Below are 17,546 nucleotides of genomic sequence, written 5' to 3' on the forward strand. Positions count from 1 at the left end.
GGCCCGCGAGTCTGACACCCTTGCCATAGTACATATCCCATTGTAGACCCACTGTACCACCCAGGGTCCCTTAAACCCATCGCAAAAGCCAGTTTCCCTTGTCACATGACCTAGCGGCGTACCGACAAATGATTAGACGGCTGAAAGCGTCTCATTACCAGTATTTACGAGAGAGTCCGCCAGCCTGGGTAATGACAGCTTTGCTTCCAAAGTGCTACTCTATCTTTCTTTCCCTCTCGCTTTTGGATTTCCAAGCGCCCCCAGCGCAGGCACTCACGTCGTTTGGGTACACGGCGGAAAGTGTGCGGGTTAGATGGAAACAATAAGAATGTTTTTCTTACTTTGAACCGCAATTTTCTGCTCGGCGGTTCCACGTGTATGTGATTTGGAACATGCCGCTGACTGTTTATCTTTGTGAGAGCATGGTGGTACCAACGGTGTAAGAGCTGCTTGCTTAAGTTTTTTTTTTTTGCTCGCCACTATTAAGTCATTCGCTGTCATTGGACGTCCAATCCGGTTGTCCATTCGATGGATAAATAGATTGGACGTTCATGGCTGGCAATGACAGCCCTGTGAGAAATAAGTATGTATTTTTTAAAGCCTAAAGTGGATTTGCGCATACCGTCCAGTAGATGGCGGTGTAAATGTCAACTTTGTGATTTGTTATGGACGATTAATTACAGATTTTTTGATTATTATTTTTTTAAAACAGCTTTATTTGTCAGACATGAAGTCATACTAAGCAAAAATACAGAAGGATATATTTATATTTATTAATTTATGTGGTGTACTCGAGTATAAGCCACATTTTTGGGAGACTATCTTTCTTTTTTAAGAAGTTCAAACTGATATATTTATTTATTTATGTGGTATACTCGTGTATAAGCCAAATTTTTGGTAGATTATTTCATTTCTTTTATATGAATCCAAGTTCAAACTTATGTATTTATATTTATTAATTTATGTGGTGTACTCGAGTATAAGCCACATTTTTGTGACACTATTTCTTACTTTTTTAAGAACCCGAAATTCAAACTGATATATTAATATTTATTTATTTATGTAGTATACTCGAGTATAAGCCCCATTTTTGGGAGACTTTCTTTTATAAGAAGCCAACTTCAAACTGATATATTTATATATATTTATTTATATGGTGTACTCGAGTATAAGCCAAATTTTTGGTAGATTATTTCTTTCTTTTATAAGAACCCAAGTTCAAACTGATATATTTATATTTCTTTATCTATGTGATATACTCGAGTATAAGCCGCATTTTTGGGAGAGTACTTCTTTCTTTTATAAGAACCAGAAGTTGAAACTGATATATTTATAGTTATTTATCTATGTGATATACTGTAGTATAACCCACATTTTTGGGAGAGTACTTATTTATTTTTTAAGAACCCAAGTTCAAACTGATATAATTTCTATTTATTTATTTATGCAGTATACTCGAGTATAAGCCGAATTTTTGGTATACTATTTCTTTCTCATATAAAAACCAAAAATTCAAACATATATTGAAGAAAAAGACAATAAAATGAAGAATAACAAGCATATCTCAACATAAATTTAGGCGTCTATTGCTGTCAATGTCATCTTATAAATTCATACTTCAAAATGTATACATTGTTAAACTTCCCAAACACAAATCCAAGGCTTAAACAAAGAAACTTGCTACTTCTCGCTGTATTTCTACCTGTTTTTTTTCGGCGTAGCCACCAAACATCTCACCCATTGTCTCCAATAAGGTGCTCATACACTCTAATCGATGGCCCCATATTGGTTTGTGCGTTTGGTCAAATATCTTCTCGCCTGGTGGCCCTCGAGGCAAGAGGATCTCAACTAATAAGATATTTCTTGGATTGTATGTGTGTGTGTTTGTGTGTTTGTGTGTTTGTGTGTGTACAAATATATCAAATAAATATATAGGATTCCATTTCTAGGGAAAAGTAACCAAAAACTTGAGTTCAAGCAACAAAGCCCTAAAAAAATGGCCAAAAACAATTGTTTTGTATTACTAATTCATTCATTTTTCATTCTGGTTATCCTTACAAGGCTCGCGGGGGGTGCTGCAGCCTATCCCAGTCAACTATGTGTAGTATTCCTAGTTACAAACTTTAATTATCCCATAAAAACATGTTTATGGTAACCAATGAAACCAAAACAAATTAATAAATCCAAATAAAAATGACAAAATTGCTACTTTTGACCACCAAAAAGCTCCCAAAACTCCAGAAATCTACCAAAAATGTTCTCTTAGATATTTTAGGGAAGCAACCATTTCTGAAAAGTACCAAATTGCCACTTTAAAAGCCTCGAAATTCAAACCATCTCAACACAATCCGCCATCTTTTTTCAACTGCCCATTAAACCAAAAGAATTGACGAATTATTTGTCAATCATCTCCAAAAAGGACCGACATTTACCCATTACACTACCCACAAATGCGACTTCATCATGACATGTTGAAATTACAGACTCTAAAACACAAATACAAGGACCCAAACACAAATATAAACTTATTTCCATCATGCTATCCTTTTTCAATAGTTCCCAAAACAACAATATTTCAATTACCATATTTTCACGACTATATTGCGCATCACATTTAAAGGCGCAGTATCAGTAACAAGTACAATTTCTGTATTTTACACAAACACACACACAGGACGCACCATTTTTAAAGTCGCAGTATTTTCCCGACTATATTACGCATCACATTTAAAGGCGCAGTGTCAGAGTGCTATTTCTGTATTTTACACAAACATACAGGACACACCATTTTAAAGACTAATTCAGGCATGAAAAAACATACAAATTGGTTAAACATACACTAAAAAGAAGTTTTTAAAATGTTATTTTAAAATTTTACTCACATTTTAATATAAAACATGATATAATTTGATCTAAATTGTCCTACGCTTATTTTTTTGCATTTTTTATCGATTTAGTCAACGTATATTGGCAGTTTTACTGCCGATATGACATTCCTAAAACAAATAAAAATTTAAAAAACATCCTGTTGGCAAGACTAGCTCATTAGGAAGCGCTTTTAAACACGATTTCTGATGCCGGACGATGTTTGCGTTGTAAATAGGACGCGAACGACGGCTATAATATGAATTGGCCGCAACTGGATACTTGTGACTGGGGGGCAAACGGATCTAATGCTCCTCTTAATGCCGGCCCTGAATAATGAGGCCTTTGTCTAATAAAACTGGAAAGCCTCCAAATACCTATAGGGACCCAGGCCAGTTAGAGCAATAACAGTCTATCAAAAGAGAAAGCAAAGTCATTACTTAGAGGCTAATAAATACAAGCTCCATGCTGGGAAGGGGGGCGGAGTCCAGATAAAAAAGAAAAGAAGACGGACAGGGACCAAAAAAAAAAGGAAGACATTATTAATCCGCTTTTCTTCCATGCCATAATTTGACAAGTTTATCTTTCAAATATACTATATTCCACTAAGTGAATTACATTACATTTTTAAATGGTAAAAAAGAGTAGAAACCAGTTAACTATAGTAAGAATTGTTTAAGATTAATGCTTTATGTATGAGGTATCGTTTTTAGGAAGTCATGATACGGTGGAGTAGTGGTTAATATGTGCGCATCGCAGTTCTGAGATCGGGGTTTGAGTCCACAATGTCGAAACTCTATAAGGATATATATTTTTATTTTTTTAAAGTGTTTTTAACTATAAAATGATATAAAAACAACAACAAAATCAGCTGAAGTGGTTAATATGTGCGCATCACAGTTTTGAGATCAGGGTTTGAGTCCACAATGTCGAAACTCTACAAGAATATATATATTTTTTAAGTGTTTTTAACTATAAAATGATATAAAAACAACAACAAAAACTGCTGAAGTGGTTAATATGTGCGCATCGCAGTTTTGAGATCGGGGTTTGAGTCCACAATGTCGAAACTCTATAAGAATATATATTTTTATTTGTTTAAGTGTTTTTAACTATAAAATGATATAAAAACAACAACAAAAACTGCTTAAGTGGTTAATATGTGCGCATCGCAGTTCTGAGATCGGGGTTTGAGTCCACAATGTCGAAACTCTATAAGAATATATATCTTTATTTTTTTAAGTGTTTTTAATTATAAAATGATATAAAAACAACAACAAAAACTGCTTAAGTGATTAATATGTGCGCATCGCAGTTCTGAGGTCGGGGTTTGAGTCCACAATGTCGAAACTCTATAAGAATATATTTTTATTTTTTTAAAGTGTTTTTAACTATAAAATGATATAAAAACAACAACAAAATCAGCTGAAGTGGTTAATATGTGCGCATCACAGTTTTGAGATCAGGGTTTGAGTCCACAATGTCGAAACTCTACAAGAATATATATATATTTTTTAAGTGTTTTTAACTATAAAATGATATAAAAACAACAACAAAAACTGCTGAAGTGGTTAATATGTGCGCATCGCAGTTTTGAGATCGGGGTTTGAGTCCACAATGTCGAAACTCTATAAGAATATATATTTTTATTTGTTTAAGTGTTTTTAACTATAAAATGATATAAAAACAACAACAAAAACTGCTTAAGTGGTTAATATGTGCGCATCGCAGTTCTGAGATCGGGGTTTGAGTCCACAATGTCGAAACTCTATAAGAATATATATCTTTATTTTTTTAAGTGTTTTTAATTATAAAATGATATAAAAACAACAACAAAAACTGCTTAAGTGATTAATATGTGCGCATCGCAGTTCTGAGGTCGGGGTTTGAGTCCACAATGTCGAAACTCTATAAGAATATATTTTTTTAAAGTGTTTTTAACTATAAAATGATATACAAACAACAAAAAATAACTGCTGAAGTGGAATTATACCCCACAAGTAGAAAAATGCTATGCTAGCTTTCACGGGAAGCTAACAGTTGTCAACACATTGAGGAATTACCAAAAAATTGATCTATTATTAAATAAAAGTATGATAACTATATAGAAACATATTTCTACACTAACCAAGGAAATATCGCAAAAAAAAAACATGGAAAAATCCACTTAAAATAAGCAAACCGTTAAAAAAAAAACTACATTTAATAACTATTCCGGAATATTTTAACCCTTTCCTAAAAAAAAACCCATAAAACATTCAAATCTATCTTCCCAAAAAGTGAATAACAGCAACCTTGGAATACTTTGAAAAGATTTCCGTATCAAAACGGACCTTGATCACCGCTTCAGTGACAAACCGCCACAATAAAAGCGTTCTTTTTTTCTTCTTTCCAAGATTGAAAAGTATTTTAGCGTCGCCTTCCTTGTAATTGCTTTGCAGAATGAAGTGGAGCTATGCAAGGACCGCCAAACAAAGAGTACAATCAAGCGCTAGCAAAGTTTGCAAGGGCACGACGAGCGACTTATTCAAGGCGAAGGGGAAATACACTTCAAAATAAGGGTCAAACTTTATAGTCAAGATTGGATTTTTCAACACGTTTTGAATGAAGTACTTCAATTGTTTCAAGCCGAGAAACAAATGTGTTGAGGAGACAAAAGAGGACGCAATTATTTCAATTCTAGTCATTGGTAATTAATTATTCATGACGATACTATGAAAACAACGTATTTTAATCCAAGGATTTCCCAATCATATTATTATTTTTTTGTATTTTTCGAAGCGTTGCAGGATTTTGAGAATCTGATGATAAAGAAGAAATGTATTTAGGAAAATGGAAAAAGAATATGTAAATGTTTTTTACCTTAATTTGAATAAATTAGTATAATCTTTAAAAAAGGTGCAACAACAAGGAAAAATATAATTTTTTACAAATTAGTTGTGCAGATCCAAAATAAGTTTGCAAAACTTCTTTTTAAACATTTTTTCTTACAGTAAATAAAGTTAACATCAATTTTAAAACTATGAAAAAGTTTAAATATATTTTTAATCAGTGGAGAGATATCAAACAACAATAATTTTGATCATTATTATTTTTTAAAAATGCTAGGTTTAGGTTAACATTTTTCCCTGTCAGTTAATTTAATGCTTATTTTTAAACAAATTGAAAAAACAAACAAAAAATTTGGTTGACCTTTTGGTTCTGTTAATTTTAATTCTTGTTTTTTAAACAAAATGGGAAAAAAACAAAAAAAAATCAGGTTTAATATTTCCTCTAATTTAATAACGAAAAAACAAAATTCATATTAATTAATTCAAATAATTTTGGCAATTCTTTAAAAGAAGTACATACAAATCCTACAAAAAATGAACTTAAAAACAAGTTGCCAAAAACCTAAAAAAAAAAAATTAAAATCACATAGCTAAATACCAAGCTGACTGTAGAACACCTGGACGAAAAACACAGGTGTCCGAGCCAGTCTAATTGGCTAAAGATCCAGCGACAACAGGTGGCGCTGAAAACCTCCTCCATGAAACATCCAATAAGAAAAGCCCTGTCGTTTGCAATGGAATTCTTCCGACACAAAGAAGCTCAGACGGGTGCGGAAACAGTCATGTGGCTTTTCTTCAATCAAAATACGAGACCACCGTGTTATTTTTCTTCGCCATAAAAGGGCCCTAAGCATTTTTACAGCTGCTCCAGCAACGGGAAGACTCAGAAAGAGACACGCTATTGACGGATGGACAGAAGTAGGCGGAGCTGGAGTGGGTGGGCGTGTCCAATATTAGGACAAGGACTGTATTTCATTATATAAATATAGCGCATTATTAATAGGGGAAGCAATTGACAGGCAATCAACCAATGACACTGAAGATGCCAGATTGGTAAAACAAATGTATTCTGTTTATCTGGTAGAAAGAAAACCTGCACTTAGCTAGGGCACAGGTGTCAAAGTGGCGGCCCGGGGGCCAAATTTGGTCCGCCGAAGCATTTTATGTGGCCCGGGAAAGTAAATCATGAGTGCTGACTTTCTGTTTTTGGGTCAAATTAAAATGAAGAGTATAGATGTATATTATATTTCCTGATTTTCCACCTTTTAAATCAATAATTGTCATTTTTTAAGCTATTTTTCTGTGTTTTTAGTTCAAAAATCATTTTGTAAAATCTAAAAATACATATAAAAAAAGCTAAAATAAACATTGTTTTAAATATATAAAAAACTGAATATTCAGGGATTTTAATCCAGTTATTTTAATCCATTTATTACAAAAAATGTACATAAAATTTTCTGATTTTCCGCCTTTTAAATCAATAATTGTCATTTATTAATCATTTTTTTCTGTTTTTTCTCAAAAATCATTTAGTAAAATCTAAAAAATATATATATAAAAAGCTAAAATAAACATTTGTTTAGATCTATAAAAAACTGAATATCCAGGGCTTTTAATCCAGTTCTTTTAATCCACTTATAAAAAAAATCTAAATATTATATCTAAAATAGTCCAAGTTAACATTAAAGTGACTCACTAACACCCTTAATCTAGGCTTATCATTGCCTTTTTGTTATTAATATCATGACCCTAAAGAAGAAATATGTAAAGTCTTCCATATTCAACCAAAAAGCCAATCTTAACATCATTAAAAAATGGCATAATCCCTAACAATACACTGTATTCAGATTTAAAATAAAAAACAATGGCCTCACTGGTTGCCAGATACCACGTTAGCCCTCACACAACCTTACTTGACCGACAGTCAAAGTCAAACAACTACCAGTCCTCTGCCAAAATGTACTACTACACTGATCTGGGTCCTCAAACAAACATAACCCCCCCAAACCGCTGTGCCTGGAGGGTCGTCGCGGTCTTCATATTGAGTTGCCGGGGTAGAAGGAGTCCAGAGGAATCTAATAACTGTGACAGTGGGGCTTTTTTTGGCATTGTTCCTGAAGCTGTGTAGACTGTCTGCTGGCTCTAATGAAAGGTTAAATGAATAGGACAAAGTGACAGGAGGTACAATAAAGAAACATGGAAGAGGAGGGAATCCATGTGGGGGGGGGGGGTGTATGGGGGCTTCACTTGGGGGTCCCTTAGGAGACAAGATTGAGACCCTACTTGAGAGAATTTAAGAGGATCGTGTACTCATATTTTTGGAATGGATTGAGGTGGGTTTGAGTTGAAATTTGGACATTGTGTTGTGTATTGTGGTTGGTTGGTTTTGGACAATTTTTGGGTTATTTTGGTGGTTGGGTAGTTGGTTGATTGGTTGGTTGGTTTTGAGGGGTTGATTTGATGGTGAGTGGCTTGGACGGTTGGGTGTTTTAGGGGGTTTTGTTTGCTCAATTGGTTGGTTTTTTGGTTGGTTTTGGTGAGGAGTTGGTTGGTTAGGGGAGTGGTTGGGTTTGGTTAGATGTTTGGTTGTTGTTTTTTTGTTATTTTTGAGGTTTAAGTGTTTGTTTTGGGGGGTTGTGTGATTGGTTTTGTTGGCTGATTGGTTGTTTTTGGTTGGATTTTTTGGTTCTTGGTTGGTCTGTGCTTTAGTTGTTTTTTTTTTGGTATCATTAGATATTTGTTTGGTATAGGGGTTGCTTATTTGGTTTTGGTTGACTATTTTAACCGTTTTTATGTAGCTAATTTGTTGTATTTTGGTTGATTTATTGGTTTAAGGGTTGCTTACTTGGTTTTGGTTGACTAATATTAATATTTTTTAGCTAATTTGTTGTAATTTGGTCAACTTATTGCTTTAGGGGTTGCTTACTTGTTTTGGTGGACTATTATTACCGTTTTTTTCGCTAATTTATTGTATTTTGGTTGACTTATTGGTTTAGGGGCTGCTTACTTGCTTTTGGTTGACTATTATTACCGATTTGTTTTAGCTAATTTGTTGTATTTTGGTTGACTTATTGGTTGAATGGCTGTTTTTGTTGTTTTCTTAGATCCATTTATTGGTTGTTTAGTGTGTCGCTATGCAGTTTTTTATTTGTTGTTTGGTTTCCAGGTTGTTTTTGTCGATTTTTTAAGTGCTTTAGGTTGATGAGTTAAGTGTTTTCAGTAATATACAAAGTAAGGCATACACAGATCATTCATTGAACATATCTAACAATCTATTTATCTGTTCTTAGTGTCCCCCCTCCCAATAAAAGGAGAGATGCCCGGTTCACCTTGGACTAGCATTTCCTGCCCAAATCTCCTGAGAACGCCGCCTGGAAATGTTTCAAGCAGATGTGCGCATGCCATGCCGCATACGTTGACACAGATGGCCAGAAGAAATTCCAGCACGGGGTCCTTAAACGTTAAGGTCATCGTGCAGCGGCGTAAGTGGGGGGAGGCTCAGGGCGGACCTCCCTTCAGATGCATGTTCCGTCTTGTGCCTGCTTCTGCCACGGCGGAATGCAGAGTCACATGAAAGAGGCCCTATTTCTCCCCGCCTGCCGCCGAGGGAGACTTGTCTCTTGTGTCCACCTCAAAAGAGCCACTGTCCCCCCGCCAGCCGACATGCTACCTGTCAGCAGAATTCCCCCCGCGACTCCAAAAACATGGCTGACGCCACAACACCACGGTCGCCTGTGGCCGTCTTAGACCAACGGATTCCCCCCAAGGAGTGCTAGCTTTATCTGTTAAGCTTGTAACTCAATTTAGGTAAATGTGAGTTGATGTAGAATGTAGAAAGGAATAATTGGAGTGTATAAGGAAGGTCGGACTTGGGTAATTTGGAGGTGGCAACCCGGCCGGACTTGGGGAATTTGGAAGTGGCAACCCGGGTGGACTTGGGGAATTTGGAAGTGGCAACCCGGGTGGACTTGGGAAAATATGGAAGTGGCAACCCGGGTGGACTTGGGAAAATATGGAAGTGGCAACCCGGGTGGACTTGGGAAATTTGGAAGAGGCAACCCGGGTGGACTTGGGAAATTTGGAGATGGCGACCCGGGTGGACTTGGGAAATTTGGAGATGGCGACCCGGGCGGACTTGGGAAAATTTGGAAGTGGCGACCCGGGCGGACTTGGGAAATTTGGAAGTGGCAACCCGGGCGGACTTGGGAAATTTGGAAGTGGCGACCCGGGCGGACTTGGGAAATTTGGAAGTGGCGACCCGGCGGACTTGGGAAATCTGGAAGTGGCAACCCGGGCGGACTTGGGAAATCTGGAAGTGGCAACCCAGGCGGACTTGGGAAATTTGGAAGTGGCAACCCGGGCGGACTTGGGAAATTTGGAAGTGGCAAAGTGGACTTGGGAAAATATAAAAGTGGCAAAGCAGACTTGGGAAAATATAAAAGTGGCAAAGTGGACTTGGGAAAATTTGGAAGTGGCAAAGCGGACATGGGAAAATATTTAAGTGGAAAAGTGGATTTGAGAAAATATAAAAGTGGCAAAGCAGACTTGGGAAAATATGGAAGTGGTAAAGCGGACTTGGGAAAATATGAAAGTGGCAACCCGGACTTGGGAAAATATGAAAGTGGCAACCCGGACTTGGGAAAATAAGAAAGTGGCAACCTAGACTTGGGAAAATATGAAAGTGGCAACCCGGACTTGGGAAATTTAAAGTGGCAACTAAGACTAATGTAGTATGATTAAAAGAATACTACATGGATTGATAGCCCTAAATTGGGAATTCCCATTTGGTTTTAAACACTTTTATTTTACTTTCTGACATACTACCAAAGCATCTTTTACAAAATGCCATTTTCCAACAAACCACAATGTTTATTTGGTGAGATTTACAGCTTTGAACACATAAAAGAGGTCTTTTGTGCAAGCGTGTCATGAAAGGTCTTACCTAGTGAAACATTTTGTGGCTTTTGAATGGCACAATCTCCGCCATTTCTGACTCATTTTTTTGCTCTCCCAGGTCACATATGATTTTATCCCATAACTGTGTAATGCCATATTGAAAAAATACTGTCATGAACATCTCGTAATGCACTCCAGAACCTGTCTGAGGTTTGAAAAGGAATGTCAAAAGAGTCCCCCGTAAGTGGCTTAAATGGATAAAAAACGCTGACTTGACGACTTTAAATTGACAAGGAGAGTCAATCCTCTTTTTTTGGTGGAAAAATACACAAAAGCATGAACAAGCTATTAAAGATGTGACAGAAAAAAGGAGAAATGAAATTCTAAGTGAAAAAAATCAAGGTTAAAAAGAGCATTAGAGAAAAAAATGTGACAGCTTTTAATGAAGGTTCAACTATTGTTGGTTTCGACCTTGGGAATTTTGAAAGAAAGTGTTTTTTTAGGCTGTTTAGCATTTTAAGGCGGGGATTAGATTCAAACTGGTTGGTATTAGTTAAAAGAGGGATTTAGCTAGGTTGTGGTTAGCATTTTTTGGGTCAGGTGATATGAGATTGCATCCAAATTGCAGTGGTTTTTGATGCAAAATCAGATTTTTTTTATGTTAGACCACCATTAAAGGTCAAAGTTAATTCTGATTGGTCGGGGACTTGTCAAAATGGATTGGGCGTCTTTTCATTACTGATTTTTCATTTAAAAAATATTTTTTGTTTTATTTTAGTTGATTATATGTCATTTTTTTATATAGTTGAGAATTTCATTTAAGTGTATTTCACTTTTTTGTTTAATTCTCACAAAAATGTCTTATTTATATCTTTTAAATTAAGATTTTTCATCAAAAAAGTTTTTTTTTATTTTGGTTGATTATTTTGGTCAATTTTTTTTATATAGTTGAGAATTTCATTTAAATGTATTTCACTTTTTACTAAAAATTCTTACAAAAAATGTTGACATGAGGGTTTTTCTTAACATATTTCTGTTTTTTATCTTTTAAATATTGATTTTTCATTTAAAAAAATATTTTTTTTGTATTTTGGTTGATTATTTTGGTCGATTTTTTAAATGTATTTCACTTTTTTTTTCTAATTCTCACAAAAAATGTTGACATGAGGGTTTCTCTTAAAAAATCAGTTTTTTAATCTTTTAATTAATGATTTGTAATTCTTTAAAAATATTTAGGTTAAAAAGAAGGGAATAATCCATTTTAAAATGATTTGATCTATTTTTTTGGCACTATCGATTTATTTAAAGACACAGTAGCCAATAACAGTATTGGTGGGCATTCCCACAAGAGAATGTGAGGAATGAAATACAGGGGGTACACTTTATCCCCCCTTTTGCTGGGTATATAAACAGCTTGTAAATGAGAACATTCTAGAGTGAGCCATTTTTTTGCAGGAAAAGTTACTTTGTCGGCTCCAGCCATTCCAAAGTCAACATGCTACGTCTCGGTCCTCAGGAATTTTTCATGAGCCACCACTTATCTTGTCATATCACATTTCTCACGCCAGCTTTTCGCCAGGGAACAGAAGAGACACCTCCGGGGCAAATGATTCACTTTTAATCAAATCACCCCCCGCATGCCCCCAGGTGATCTTTTTTGTTTTTTTGTCCCCAACCAGGGAAGAAAAATCGAGAATCTAAATTGTCAGATTTTACATCGAGTAGCTCTTATAGCCGTGGGGGATGTAAAAAGGTAAATGACAATGTCCCAACTGAGCCATTTACCTCTGGTGGTGTCACTTTGAATTACGCTTTGCTGAGCAATGTATGGATTACCATTGAAACGCAATTTCGGTGCTGATTGGACGAGGTTGCTAAACTGCCACGCTGATTTTTTTTTCGTTTTAAACAGGGTAACTGCTAATTAGCTGCTGATAAAAAACAATTTAAGCAGCCCCCAAGGTTGTAAATTGGTGTTCCCTACCATTGACAGATAGAGACGTCAAACCGTCACATTGATGGTGATTGACATCCAAACTATGTGAAGTGAGAGGGTTGGTATTTTAATTGGGGAGGGGCTACACTTAAGATTCTGGTCTCAATCCAATGATTGTGAAATGAGTCATAGCCGAAATGAGTCAGGTCGGGAAGAGTCAGGTCGGAAAGAGTCAGATCGGAAAAGAGTCAGATCGGAAAAGAGTCAGATCGGAAAAGAGTCGGATCGGAAAAGAGTCGGATCGGAAACGAGTCGGATCGGAAACGAGTCGGATCGGAAACGAGTCGGATCGGAAACGAGTCGGATCGGAAACGAGTCGGATCGGAAACGAGTCGGATCGGAAACGAGTCGGATCGGAAAAGAGTCGGATCGGAAAGGAGTCGGATCGGAAAAGAGTCGGATCGGAAAAGAGTCGGATCGGAAAAGAGTCGGATCGGAAAAGAGTCGGATCGGAAAAGAGTCGGATCGGAAAAGAGTCGGATCGGAAAAGAGTCGGATCGGAAAAGAGTCGGATCGGAAAAGAGTCGGATCGGAAAAGAGTCGGATCGGAAAAGAGTCGGATCGGAAAAGAGTCGGATCGGAAAAGAGTCAGATCGGAAAAGAGTCGGATCGTTTTTGCTGCTTTTTTATTACATTTTGGTATTTCGTTTTTTAACTCGCTCTACAATGTCTTCTGTGTCTTGTGTCTGTTTACTACTACAACCAAAAAATGTCCCAAATACGGCATGAAACAAGTTCTAACCTACAAACAAGACACTATTCAGCCCCAAAAGAAACCAACAAACTGGACCAAAACTAACTCTACCAAAGTAGTACATTAGCGATCAAGCTAATTAGCGCTCCAACTCTAAAATATTTTGCTTTTGGCGCCCCCATGTTTAACACTCACAATCCTGATTAAAATAAAATGTAAGACAACCATCTGTAACTGCCAAAAAACTATCTTCAAGCAAGTTAAAAACTCCTTCCGATAAAAATCTCTGTGATACGGCAAAAGTAAAAACACGCTAAACACTTCTGTCAAAACAGCCGTTAAGCCTTCCACTGTTTATTTAAGGTAGCTGAACCTTTTCAAAATGTATTCACAGGAAATTAAACCTTAAGTGAGGTGCGAGGATTCCATTCCTACCGAGATATCACCAAATCTAAATACATCTATTAAGTATTTATTATTTCAGATTATTAACGTCTCACCCAGTGCTTTTTTAAAATTAGGAACCCGGCCTTGCAATTTGTTTTAACTACTCCCGATCTCGGTGTCTTATTCCGCCATTTTTTTTAGCTCCCCCCATCTGGAGCCTCCACAGGTGTGCGAACTTCGGCACCCCCCACCGTTCCCTTCTCACAATATTACCTTTTCTGTCATACCGTGGGTCACCTGAGACATTATTGGGGCCAAATGGCATTGGCCATAGCGACCCTTTCCCCTGGTCGGATAAATATGCCGCAAGAATGTTGCTTTGAAATCCCTGTCTGGATAAAGTTCCTCTAAAATAAATGTGTTCTAAGCACCCCCCCCCTCTGTCCTCTCGCGTGTCTCGCATACTTTGTGTTCACCCATGCTAGGGATGTCCATATTTTTGCATGGGAGTGATAGTCACCTGATTTGGAGCATCTGCCGATACGGAAGAAATGTATTAAGGGGCGGGATTAAAAAATGATTTTCTCGCATATAAGCCACATTTGTGTATAAGCCGTACCCTTAAAATGGCTTTAAAATGGCATTGAATGGCCTTGGAATGTCCTTAAATGTCCTTAAATGTCCTTAAATGTCCTTAAATGTCCTTAAATGTCATTAAATGGCATTAAATGTCCTTAAATAGCCTTAAATGTCCTTAAATGTCCTTAAATGTCCTCAAATGTCTGTAAATGTCCTTAAGTGTCTGTAAATGTCCTTAAATGTCCTTAAATGTCCTTAAATGTCCTTAAATGTCCTTGAAATGTCCTTAAATGTCCTTAAATGTCCTTAAATGTCCTTAAATGTCCTTAAATGTCCTTAAATGTCCTTAAATGTCCTTAAATGTCATTAAATGTCCTTAAATGTCCTTAAATGTCCTTAAATGTCCTAAAATGTCCTTAAATGTCCTAAAATGTCCTAAAATGTCCTTAAATGTCCTTAAATGTCCTTAAATGGCCTTAAATGGCCTTAAATGTCCTTAAATGTCCTTAAATGGCTTCAAGTGTCCTTAAATGGCCTTAAAATAGCCTTAAAATTGCCTTAAATGGCCTTAAAATGCTTGATTTTTTTAAAAGAATCTTGTATAATTAGAGTTATAATAATAAAAGCAAAAAAACTGAAAATATTCTCTATATTTTTTAAGTATTTTTAAAAGGGAAAAAAACTGGAAAAATATTTTGTATTCGATTTTCAATGTGGATATTAATTTGAATTAAAACTATACACATTTTATGAATATTTGTTTTCCTTGATTAATCAAAATTTCACCTTACTTGGGCAATAACATCATACATAATTCCAAAATACTCTCATTCCAACTTTTCTCCATACACATTCCCTCCAAAACAACCATATCTCACGTGATTCCCATACATAGCCACCTATTAAATCAACTCCCAGCAAAAAGATGAAGAGCGATTAAGTTAAAAATAATGCTTTATGGCAGCCCCGACTGTCATCAGTCCTCCGGCCTCTCTACTTCAAAAGCGATACCGCAGTCACGGGAACGGACGGACAAGATGGAGCTCTCTCCTCTCGGGCAGCAATCAGAGGCAAGCGGCAGGGGGTTACCGGGCAGGGTTGATGGGGTCGGCGCCGGAGCACCTCTAAGCAGCCTTTCTCTTCATTAGCAGCTTTTCTAAGGGTGAGTGGCCCAGAGGATCTTCACTGGCCACCTGTCCGGGAGACTATTGAACCGGTTGACCGACATTTCTCTCCCATCTCATGATTCCCAAAGTTCCAGCGGAATCACGACCGGGTCGACGACTATGGGGGTGTCGGATTTTACCGGAATTGAATTTTTTGTGTGCCAGGGATAGCCATCTATTGCCGTCAATGGCATTCATGGGCATTCAAGCGGCATGAAATGACAATCTGGAATGTAAATTGGCAGTCTTTACGGGCGTGACCGGACATTTGGTCGCCGTACGTTTGGTCGCCGGTCAAATTTACTTAAATATTAAACAGTACTTAGATATTAAACAGCACTTAGATATTAAACAGTACTTAGATATTAAACAGTGCTTAGATATTAAACAATACTTAGATATTAAACAATACTTAGATATTAAACAATACTTAGATATTAAACAATACTTAGATATTAAACAATACTTAGATATTAAACAATACTTAGATATTAAACATTACTTAGATATTAAACAGTACTTAGATATTAAACAGTACTTGCATAATAAACAGTACTTACATATTAAACAGCATTTACATATTAAACAGTACTTACATATTAAACAGTACTTAGATATTAGACAACATTTGACCGACGACCAAACGTCCGGCGACCAATTGTCCGGCGACCAAACCTCCGGCGACCAAACCTCCGGCGACCAAACCTCCGGCAACCAAACCTCCGGCGACCAAACCTCCGGCGACCAAACCTCCGGCGACCAAACCTCCGGCGACCAAACCTCCGGCGACCAAACCTTCGGCGACCAAACGTCCGGCGACCAAACGCCCGACCACCCTTTAAATGGCAATGCAATACCTCCAAAACATTTTTTTGACACACAAATGCGGGTCAAGCCAAAAAAATCCAGTGCAACACACATGCTCATTGATGAATGTGTGAAGATTCTTTGTCGGTGCTTTCAAGGGTCGGGCCATTCATCTCGCACTGTTTCGTTATTTCTGCTACCACCCTTCTACGAGCTGTCCGCTAAAATGTACGACATGGACGTGGTAATGTGTGAGGTTTTTTTGTTTGGGTTGCCAGATCGCAGACTTTTCTGATAAGGGAATTACATTGTATTTTTTTGTATTTTATTTGCCTTGTCGGTAAAGAATTGTTACTTTTCTGGACTTGACCAAAAAACAAAAAAAAATGATGCAAAATGACACAAAAATTAAGCCTTGAGGAATTTGGGGCCTTCAAATAATCTGGAAAGCTGCTAAAAAATAGAATTTGTGTGCCATTACTTTCTGGAATCACATTTTGCCCCAAAACGTTTGGACCATTTATCGATGTTTTTTTTTAATAATTAATCATCATTGCATGTGATTATTTTTTCTACTATTGTATTGTATTTGCCCATGATTGACAAGGATAAAAATCCAAGAATAACCTTAACCCTCATTTTTCAAGGCTATTGATCATCGTCCAATTCATTTTAACAGCTGCCAACCCTCCTTGGCACAATGGATTGGACATCTATTGCCACCCATGCCAGCCAAATTAAATTAACAAGTTCCGGGCAATTATACCCTTTAAACCATTTCATTTCCCACTTGTATTCCTAAAAAAACGGTCATATATATCATTTTTTATTGACTAATGCCACTTCCATGTAGTAAAAATAACAAGTCAAATCCATAGCAACTTCATCAGCTCTGGTGCGTTCACTTACCACCAAATAGCCCCCGTAAACCCCAACCTCAACACCTAAATCTCCGCTTTAAACCTTTCAACAAAAACTATCAAAATGATCATTACCATGTCTGCATGTCGCATCTGGTAGAACTGGCGAACTCCTAAAGCTCGTTGGCAAACTTGTCGTCCCCCTGCACTCCAAAAGTCTGCTTTCGCCCTCAAGCGGGGAACTTTCTCCTCGTCGCTCACACACACACACCGAGAATCGGCAAAACTTGGAAACTCGAAGGTGATTCGAAAAAAGGGGAGGGTTCGGCAATCTTCGGAACCGGCTCGTGTTCGGTTCGGAAAAGTCGAAGATTTCCGAGCTTTCGCTACGTGCGCCTTTTTCCTAGTCGTTGTTGTCCCTATCGTTTGCCTTGAAATGAGTCAGTCGACAAGGAGAAAAGTGTC

The 17,546-nt window shown here is 37.0% G+C and overlaps 1 protein-coding gene across 2 annotated transcripts in view; it reads right to left on the reverse strand.

The window, feature by feature from the left end:
- bnc2 (basonuclin zinc finger protein 2) overlaps positions 1-17,332 on the reverse strand; it is a 151,384-nt gene extending 134,052 nt beyond the window's left edge. For both annotated transcript variants that reach the window (XM_077719572.1, XM_077719574.1), the window contains exon 1: positions 17,217-17,332. In XM_077719572.1, the coding sequence (XP_077575698.1) occupies positions 17,217-17,234 (18 nt within the window). In that variant the 5' untranslated portion in view covers positions 17,235-17,332. The remainder of the gene's footprint in view (positions 1-17,216) is intronic.
- Between the last annotated feature and the right edge of the window lie 214 nt (positions 17,333-17,546).

This window comes from Stigmatopora nigra, chromosome 6, assembly GCF_051989575.1.
Source record: "Stigmatopora nigra isolate UIUO_SnigA chromosome 6, RoL_Snig_1.1, whole genome shotgun sequence".
In the NCBI taxonomy this organism is placed as follows: domain Eukaryota; kingdom Metazoa; phylum Chordata; class Actinopteri; order Syngnathiformes; family Syngnathidae; genus Stigmatopora; species Stigmatopora nigra.